General features: G+C 46.3%; 1 protein-coding gene across 1 annotated transcript in view; it reads right to left on the bottom strand.

The window, feature by feature from the left end:
- The window catches only part of ZNF804B (zinc finger protein 804B), a 294325-nt gene extending 285658 nt beyond the window's left edge, over positions 1–8667 (bottom strand). Inside the window, exon 1 of the mRNA XM_054991673.1 lies at positions 8560–8667. Coding sequence (XP_054847648.1) covers positions 8560–8667 — 108 coding nt within the window. The remainder of the gene's footprint in view (positions 1–8559) is intronic.
- Between the last annotated feature and the right edge of the window lie 1486 nt (positions 8668–10153).

Consider the following 10153-nt stretch of genomic DNA (forward strand, 5'->3'; position numbering starts at 1 on the left):
AGAGCTTCCATTCTGCCCTATACAGCCAGGAGCTAGGGGTCAATCCCCTGGGCAACCAAGGAGGTGGGCCTTCTGTAGCCACACCGATCTCATCTCTCCAAACCCTGTTAGGCAGGTCTGTCAGCTGATCTATGTCAGCATTTTCTGGGACTGGAGTGGGAGAGTGTGTGGAAGGATTTGGGATTGTGCTTTTGGCTGCTGCTGCTTTAAAGAGACTGAAAGAAGCCTCTTATTTCCAGCCCTTGGCGTTGCTGTGGGAAGGTCTTTGGGTGAGGGTGCCTTTTTTCCTCCACTCCACCCCTCTCCACCATGGCCAGTCCTTCATCCTACTCTGATCCAGCACTCTGGCAGTATTTCCCTTCCCATCCTTCCTGATCAATGTATTGCAGACTGGGAGGGTGGGTGGAGGAGTGCCTGCTGAAGTCTCCCTGTAAGTTTGGCATCTCCGGGTATGAAGGAGGCTGTTGAAATGCCCCAGGTTCTGACAAATCATGAAACTAACAAATCATTTTGGCAAACGGGTCAATTTCATGAAGTTTTGTGATTCACAATTTGTGGATCACGACGAAAACACAAAACTCTCGTTTCGGGCTTTTTCCATTTCATGCCCATGTCTAATGAAAATGTCACTAGGACTTGGCTTACGAGTTTGTTTTCAGTAAGGGTTGAGTTGTGAAAGAAAAGTACTTTTGGGCATGCACAGAATGACTTTCCCTCAACATTCAAAAATGGAAGTTTCCTTTCTTCCCACATACTTTAATAATATAGTAGCATACTTAAAGATGCAAAAGTAAAAACTATACACCCTGTAACTTTTATTAGAATAAAATAAGGGTCTTGCTGGATCATACCAGACATTTCTCTAGTCTAATGTCCTATTTATCATGCTGGCCAGCCAGCCAGATGCTTCTCAGAATCCCAACAACAAGGAATAAAGACAACAGCCACCCCAAACATGCCTCTGAACATGGAGGTTCTATTTGGTCATCACAGCTAACAGAAATTACAGTCATGTAGTTAAGCTAGAGGATTGTTTGCTTGACATAAACCGGAACTAAGACATTCACTATTCCACATTTACAATCACTAATACAGATCACTATGCATGTTAAATGTGAAAGGAGGGGAATCAGCTTTTCATTACTCTGACAGATTCTTGGGAAATATTAACTCGATGCCCTCCCCTTTCTGTTAATAATATGAGAAGAGGTTTTTGTTTTGTTTTTGTTCTACTGTTAAGTGTGTTTTAACTCCCCAGCCAGAACTAAGGAATGAGGCTGGAAGAGATGAGAGACAGAAAGGCAGAATTAGATGGTGGGCGAGAAATGAAGGCGTACCAGGTTGGTTGATGGACTCATGATAGCCAAATATTTGTCTCAGCCTCGTAGTTAACGTTTGCAGTCCTGGACAGGTTTCTTTAAAACATCGCTGCTAAAAATGCAACAAACAGCACCAACCAGGAAGTCAGAGCTGCTGTCTGTTTGTTCTGCCACTAGTGGCTGCGGTGGAGAACTGCACTACAAGTAAAATAAACTGAAATGCATTTGCTGAATGCAGGATGATTCCAGCTTCATGAAGCTTAAGCTGACTTGGAACCCCAGAATTTGGCCTCTTATTCCCTCTCTCTCAGCAGCCCTGATTAGCTACTCACTTTTCATAGAGAATAAACCATTCTGTGCAAAACAGCAGCTTGCCAAGCCTTACATGAGATTCTATCATTTGCAAAACGGTATGCCAGGACATGATGGTTTAAATAATTAAAGCCCCCTGTGACCTCCAAAGAACCAGACAGTGACAGAAGAAGTTGCCCACTTCATCTCTGCATCATTCTTAGTTCTGGCCTTGTCTCCTCCTGATCAGCCTCTGCTGGATGGTGTGTGATTGGCAGGCTTGCCAACAGGCCTGGAGAAAAAATGTCCCTTTAATAGAGGCATAATGTGTGGAAATGGACAGTTAAAGCTTTTCATGGCAACGAGGTGCATAACATCACCTGTTAAATAACATCCCATTAAGCCTCTTTACGAGGGGAAGAACATTTTTTTCTCCAGGCAGTTGGCAGCTCTGTTGATTGGATGCCTGATACAGGATTACTTGGCTCAGAAGAGGTTGCCTGCTGCATAGCTGTCCTGAGATTCCACTTAGGAGCTAGGCTATAAAAAGGGAACTACTCAAAAATGAAAGTATTTGGACTTCTGTGCTGGTGGGTAATTCTTACATCTGTAAAATTTTACTTTTACTGTTTGACGAAATGGTACCAGTGATATGAATTCATTCTACAACACAACAAATTATGCAATCAGTCCATTTTTCTTTCTTTCTTTTTTCTTTTCTTTCTTTCTTTCGTGCAAGTCTGCACTGTCATGTCTGCCACTGAATTTATGTCAATGCCTCCTCTCATGAACCTTCACAGGAAATCATAGACTTCAAATTATGTTTTGTCCATCTTTCAAAAATATGTTTATTATCCCTTAGGGTTTTCTTTGTTTTAAAATTCCCTTGATGATACTAAGCATCATGCCCAAAAGTTGTTTATGTAGCAAGATGGAGATCTTTATAGCAGCAGAATCTTTTACCAATAATTGCACCAAGCCTTTCAGCAACACATTTGATTGCATACAACTTGATGTTCCTTGATTACATACAACTCCCACAACTGTTTCTAGTTCATCTTCCAATTTCCATGCTTTTCTGGAAGTCACTAGTAAGAGTAGGCATAGACTGGTCAGTTAAATTACCAGGAGAGTTTCTGGTAGGAGAACAAGCAGAGAGAAGCTCCATTAGCTTTGTCCAGCATTGCTGAGGCTACTTGGGACAGACCTATGAATTGCAACAACGATTGCGTCAGCTCACCAGCTAACTTCTCTTGTACCTCTACTAGTTGGTAGCAGTGCTAGTGGAGGCAATGGACAAGCTGATGCCAGTTGTTAGTGCTACACACTTAGACTGAGCTTGTTTGTAGCACTGCAGGGACTTGGCCTGCTCCTTGACACGCAGACAAACATTGGTTTGGATAAATCATTGTTCACGCAGCCATGAAATTTCATAAAGATATTTAAAATATTCATTACTGTTCCACTATCTGAAAGTATAGCCTTAAGCCTGCTGACATTTCATGGTCTGTTAATAAAGAAAATTTTAAATATAGAAAAGTAACCATTATACATTAAAGACTACATGGAGTCGTTCATGAGACAGCCAGTTTTGTGCAAATGTAGAATCTTTAATGGTTCAATTACTAAAACAGAATATTTAAGATTATATGAAAGTTCACAAAACTTTCTAAGTGAAAATTTTAAAATACTGCATAAATTGACAAAAGATAAAGCACTAAACTGACAAAAAAAAGACTCGAAATTAAGCCTTCTAAAATGTCATTCCCAGGAGAGTTGCACCCTTATATGTCCATCAAAGTCAATGGCACTTTAAAAAGTTATAACAAGAATTTCCAAGTGAAACTTAAATAATTGTATTAAAATACAAGTAACAAAAAGTCAGAACTTAATAGGTAGTCAATTAATGTATTAAATAAATCCCACATCCTGTTTATGATACACATTCATATCAATAACAGTGTGTCCATTCATATTTTCTGTGGCCAACAAGAATAAAGAGCATATATGTGTACAATGTGGTTGGAGACCATTTTTAGAGCAATGTGACGTTTTAAATTCCTTGACCCCTGCACGAAGCCCATCACCATGGAAATTTCTATCATTTAAAAACCCTGAATAGCTTTCAAATATCTTTTTAAAAAGAATCCTTTCACATTAAGAAACAGAAGTTTCCTCAAATGTTATTCTGGCTGAAAGTTCAAGAATTGCAAAAATTAGTCTTATGCACATTTTCTAAATATATGATACATTCCTTGAGTCCCTTCCTTTTAAATACTTCATAGCCTTCAAAGATAAAAGCAAAAGTTCTAACAATGATCATTCCAAAATGGAAACAAGCATGGAGTGTTTAGTGCCTCTGGGTTTTTTAGCAGTTTTTAAAGAATCAGACACAAATATCCTTTTATTGTTTATTTTGAATATACTTTAGAATATGAATTCTTTTGTTGATATTATTGTTGTGCCAACCTATTTAAAGATGGTGGAGGCAGACACAATCCCCAGAACACATGTGTAATCCTTGGAGTGCATTTCTGCTCCCTATATGATAAACTGACCACCATCACACGATTTAGCTTCATATCTGTAAGAGGACCTGCTCTGAGCATCCTTTTAACAGAAGCAAAAAGAGATAAGAATAGAAATGAAAGTACTTCTGATGGTTCACCAGCATATTGGGTCCATGACACAAAGGGGAAAGAGGACAGCTCCAACAAGGCTGATAAAAGAAATGGAATTGCTTTGCACAGATACACAAAAGTTATTTTTTTAACTACCCAGGTGTGCATGAGTTAAAATAACTTTTGCCACTGCTTGATAGAAATAAAAGGCCTACTGCAAAGAGGGGAAAACTTTTAGTTAAGAAGGCTAGATGTTCAAGGCCTAGCACTTGTGTACTTATTAGCACTGAGCAGCAGAAAGCAAAGAGCAGCAAAAGAACTTTCTCTTTAGTTGATAAGGAATGAAGTATGCATGACACAGGTTGCATAGCTCCATGGCAAGAACAGATGGAGTGAACATCAGAACATGGCAAGGATAGATGGCATGAACCAGATGGACCAAATACAAGTGAAAGCTCTTGCTGTGGGCTGAAATGCTTGAGACTCAATGACAGAAGTATAAGAATTGTGAAGGTACTTTCTGAGAGAGAGAAAGCTAAGGTACATTTATAGCCAAATGCACCATAGACACCAGAAAAGGAATAGTTTTACCGCCTTCCTCAAAACCGGGGACACAGACAGTATCTTAAGAACACTTTCCCAGGAGTAAGCCCCATTAAATAAAAGGTGATTTACTTCTAAGTAAACATGCATAGGCTTGTACAGTAAGTTTGTCTCACATCAGCAAAGAGCACTCCAGCAGAGACCAAGGCAGAGCACACTGGACTGTGGGAGGTCAGCCTTCAAACACTTGAAACACATTTTGATTGGGAATAAGGGACTTGCAGTGGAATACAGAATAACAATACAAATTGCATTTACTAGTATATATATACTATATATACTATATATATATACACAAACATACGTAATTAGTTTCATATTTGGTTTTAAAGTATGGTTAATTATTTGTTTATCCTCATCTAAAATATTCTACAAATCCAATTAAATATCACATGTTGATAAAAAAACAAACACAATATATGTCATGTTTGACTACTATAGTGTTGTATTTTTTATTATAGGTTGTGCACTATGTATATTACTTTAAGTAAAGATTTTAAATGGATCAAGATGGGTAGCTGTGTTAGTCTGTCTGTAGCGGTAGAAAAGAGCAAGAGTTCAGCACAGGGCCGGCGCGCCCATGGAGGCCAGGTAGGCGGTGGCCTCGGGCGCGTGTGCACGGGAGGGGCGCTGGAGGGGGTGTTGGGGGTGGAGGCGCGCGCAGCGAAGCTGGAGTGACTGGGCTGCCTTCAGCTACTGCTGCAGCCAGCCAGCCAGCCCCTTGCTGCCGCCGCCGCCGCCGCCACACACGCCAGCCGGGCACAGCCTCTGTGCGCCGCTCAAGCAGCGGCTCGCGGCTTCTGCGCCCAGCTGGGGCATGCGGCGGCGGCGGCACGGAGCTGGCTGGATGGCTGCAGCAGCAGCTGTAGCCAGCCCACGCCAGCTCCGCTGCGCGCTCCTCCACCCCAGCTGGGCGCAGAAACCGTGAGCTGCTGCTGGGGTGACGCACGGAGCAGCCTCCACGCGCCTCCCCAGCCCCGGCTCGCAGCTTCTGCGCTCGGCTGGGGCATGTGGCGGCGGCGGCGGCACGGGGCTGCCTGGCTGGCTGCAGCTACTGCTGCAGCCAGCCACCTCAGCTCCGCTGCGCACTCCTCCGCCCCGGCCGAGCGCAGAAGCCATGAGCTGCTGCTGGGGCGGCGCGCGGAGCAGCCTCCGCGCGCCGCTCCAGCAGCAGCCCGCAGCTTCGGTGGTCGGCGTGCCGCCCAGCCCCCCTGCGGCGCGTGATGACGTCTGCGATGACGTCATCACGCCGCGCAGAGGCGCAAGGCATGCTGCCGCAGGCGCCAAAACCTCTGGCGCCGGCCCTGGTTCAGCAGCACCTATAAGACTAACAAAATTTGAGATGATGATGATGATGATAACATTCAATTTATACACCGCTCTTCAGGACAACTTAATGCCCACTCAGAGAGTTTTACTAAGTATGTTATTATTATCCTCACAACAATCACCGTATGAGGTGGGTGAGGCTGTGAGAGTTCTGAAAGAGCTGTGACTGACTCAAGGTCACCCAGCTGGCTTCAAGCGGAGGAGTGAAGAATCAAATCAGCTCTCCAGATTAGAGTCCTGCCTCTCCTAACCACTACACCAAACTGGCTCACTTCTTCAGATTTTAAATGATATGTGAATAATTGTCCAGACTCCAGATCAGTATTTTTTCATAAAAAGCAGAGCTTAGAAACTAATCAGGGTTCACCATGGTTAGTACTTGGATGGGAGACCACCAAGAAATATTAGGGTTGCTAAGTAGAGGAAAACAATGGCAAACCACCTCTGTTCATCTCTTGCTTCAGAAATCCCTTGAGGGGGTGGCCATAAGTTGGTTGCAACTTAATGGTACTTAATTATTATTAACAGGGACACATAACTGATGCTTAATACCACATCATGATTGCCTGAGAAGGTGCTATAGTTTAGCAATTAAATAATTACATTAGGGTTTGTTTTTTAAAAAAAAAACATTAAACATGCTTTACAGTGTTGTTCTTGGACAGCAGTCTCCCCAATTGTTCCACTGCATTGTCCCTACTCATTCCCCATGGCCTCTCATTTTCATCTTTGACATCCCATCAGCTCCCAATAACCATCTCCTTATAATTCCATCAGTTTCCCATCACAGGTTCTCTGTAGGTCTTCAACTCAACAACGCTTCCACTTTTCTACTACTGAATCTCCCCAGTCTCTTCTTTATGTTGTCTCTCCTTATCATATCATTTATCTTAATGTTGCTTAACTTAATTCTACCCAACAATACTACTCAAGTATATTCAATGAGATTTACTCCCCAAAAAGTGTTCTTAGCACTGTTAGAAGAACCTTCTCAGCATCACACACTGCTGCACGTGTACAGTTGCATCCATTAGCAATCCACTAATTGTATTTATTCTTTGCACCACTCCTCTTTCTCCACAGTTCACAATGGTGGGCAGCATGGTAAATAACTGCCCCTAAGAACCACATGCAGCCTCCAGCTAATACTTGCATTATACCATTGTGCTTTCAGAGTATCCATCCAGTTAATAATCATTTTACTGTTGTGAAAATGTAAGCATTGTTATTTTTCTGTTATCGTATAATAATGAGTACTATTCTTCATCCCGTGGGATTTGTTGTCCCACAGTAATTCTACTCCAGTCATGATAGTTCTGTTATAGGAACTGTCCTAATTATATTTTCTAGACTGTCATTCTGCTAATTTCACTCTTATTCTTCTAATCACCTGGATACTCCTGGAATTTTATTAACTCTCTGGAACACTGGTCTGGTCACTGACTAGAACATGCCCCTACTTCATGTGGGCTGCTCAAGCAGCGTCATCATCAAAAAATAATATAAGAAGGGAAGAAACTGAGGGGAAAAGGGCAGTGTGTACATGAGGCAGAGAGAGAATTCAAAACGATCCAATTGTGAAAGTTGGAATTATAACAGATAGGGACTGAAAGGATGAAGAATGATACTCTAGGGGGTTCTCCATGTTGTTCTCATGCGTTCCCAGATGGTTTTTATCAGATGTGAGCCTTCCCATAGGCATTCTGCTAGCTCCACTGAGCTTTATTGTCATTCCCTCTGTACTACATGCAGTTCATCTGCTTCCCCTTCTTTGGCAGCGTTATTTTCATGCGCGGAGCCTATTCAGCTATTGTGATTCAGTTCCCTTCCCATCATTTCCAGCGGTCATTCCAGATGTGCCCACTGCTTCCCATCAGCACGCAGCTCTGTTATTCATTCCCACACGCCCCAGAGCTCTTCATGCCAACTTTTCGTGCCCATCTAAAAGTCGCCATAACTTTTCCGCAAGACAACAAACCCGCCCCCGCAACCATCTGTACCTTACAAGCCGCACTGGCCGAACACCTCGCACCCGATTGCCGGCTCAAGGTAAGGCTTTTCTGTCCCCTCCATCAAAGCCAACGGACCCGATCCTAGATCCCAAGCCTATTTTTCTACGCGTATAGAAAGGACACCCCGCAAACAAGGAAAAACTTTGCAAGGCATCCAAGAAGCTTCAAAGTCAAACTAGGCAACAGGATCTAGCCAGACGGGTAAAGCGCGACGAAAGAGGCATCCCTTCCACAGCTTGCCTTTCCCAAGAGAAAGGGACGCCTACACACACACACACATCCCAAAGGCACGTGTTGACCACTCGCACCCCCACCTCTCCATGTACCCGGTCCCCGCTCCAGGTCGCCCGCGTGTAAACAGCCGGCCGAGTAGGTGTCAATTACCGGGGAGGCAGAGCCGTTCTTGCAGAGAGGTCCCCGGAAGATGCCTTTAATGCCTCGATAGTGCCCGTTGCTGAGATGCCTGGAGCTGATGACCAGGTAGCACGCCATGCGGGTCCGGGCGGGATGGAGAGCGGGGCAGTGGGTCAGCCCGCCAGACGCCGGCTGCGGAGGGGGGTAGGCGACGCCGGCTGGCTCCTCCTCGACAGCGACAGCCGAACGCCGCTCCCCGCCGCCGGAGAAGAAGCCCGAAGGGAACAGCCGCGGCTCCCCCCTTTCCCACCCAGCCGTCTCGCTCGCTCATCCAGCGCCCGGGTTGCTGCTGCCGGCGGCAGGGTGGACGAGCGAAGACGGCGGCAGGCAGAGCGCATGGGAGGGAGCCGGGGAGCCAGTCCACATGCTGCTCCGCGGCTGGGGAGCTCCGCCGAGGGATACGGACTCGACGCGAGGGAGAAGGCGAGAGAGTGCGCGAGTTGGCGGCGGCGGGGAGGGACCCCCGTCCCCCTCCCCCTCTTCAGAGCAGCTCCCGAGACAGCCAGAGGGGAGGGGGGCTGAAGCGACGGCTCCTCATGGCTGTGCCCTGCGCGCGCTGAGCAGCAGCGACTGCTTGCGAAAGGAGAGGTGGGGGGAGAGAGAGAGGCCGAGAGTCCTTGGCGCCAAAGTCCCTCGCAGCCGCTGCAGGCAGGCGGGCGGGCAGCGTCAGTCAGCCAAAGCGTCCCCTCGCCTCACCTCAGCGCGCGTGAGGAGTGAGAAGGAAAGAGCGCGCGCCAGCAAAGGACCGGCCCCGGCCCCCGCGACCGCTCGGGAATTAGGAAAGGCGCGAGCAGGTGTAGGTCGCCAGCGCCGCTTCCCGCCTCCTTCCCAGGGCATTCGCCACAAGGGGGAACTGCTCAAACATGAAGGGAGTCCCCACCCGTCCACCCCCGTCTCAGGGTCACCAAGGAAGGAGAGCCCTGCGCCTGCCCTCCGCTTTAACAACCCATCTTGCGCTCGGGGATTCCCATGTCATCCCCAAACCCCTTGAGGCGGTGTTCTTTGGGCTTCAGAGCGTCTTTTTCGTTCACTCCGAGCGGGGCCAAAACAGAAGGTGGTGAACTGAAGAGATTTGGAGAGAGGGTGGGAAATCGTCCTCCTCCTGCCTCCAGTCCTACGCAGGCACACACTCACTCCCCTCGACCTCGCCATCCGATTAAAGCCACTCAAAAGCTCTCTTTAAATCCATTTTCCTGGAGCTTTGCCTCTAGAGCTTTCTCCTCAGCTTCAGGCTGAAAGGCGGGAACGCAGGCGCTTCCAGCTAGCAGGTGCCCGAATAAGGTTCCAAAATGGGCAGGTTTGGAGGAGGGGGCGCAAATGTCTTCTGAAACTCCCAGGTATTTGGTGCTACACCTCTGGTGCTACACCTCTGAAGATGCCAGCCACAGCTGCTGGCGAAACGTCAGGAACTACAATGCCAAGACCACGGCAATACAGCCCGGAAAACCCACAACAACCATCTCCCAGGTATTGCTTGGCGATATAAGTGGCAGCTTCAGGTCATTCAAAGTTAAACTCAAAGCAGATAACTATGGGGAGGGTGTAGTAAGAAAAAATGCCTGGG

Source organism: Eublepharis macularius, chromosome 11 (genome assembly GCF_028583425.1).
Source record: "Eublepharis macularius isolate TG4126 chromosome 11, MPM_Emac_v1.0, whole genome shotgun sequence".
In the NCBI taxonomy this organism is placed as follows: domain Eukaryota; kingdom Metazoa; phylum Chordata; class Lepidosauria; order Squamata; family Eublepharidae; genus Eublepharis; species Eublepharis macularius.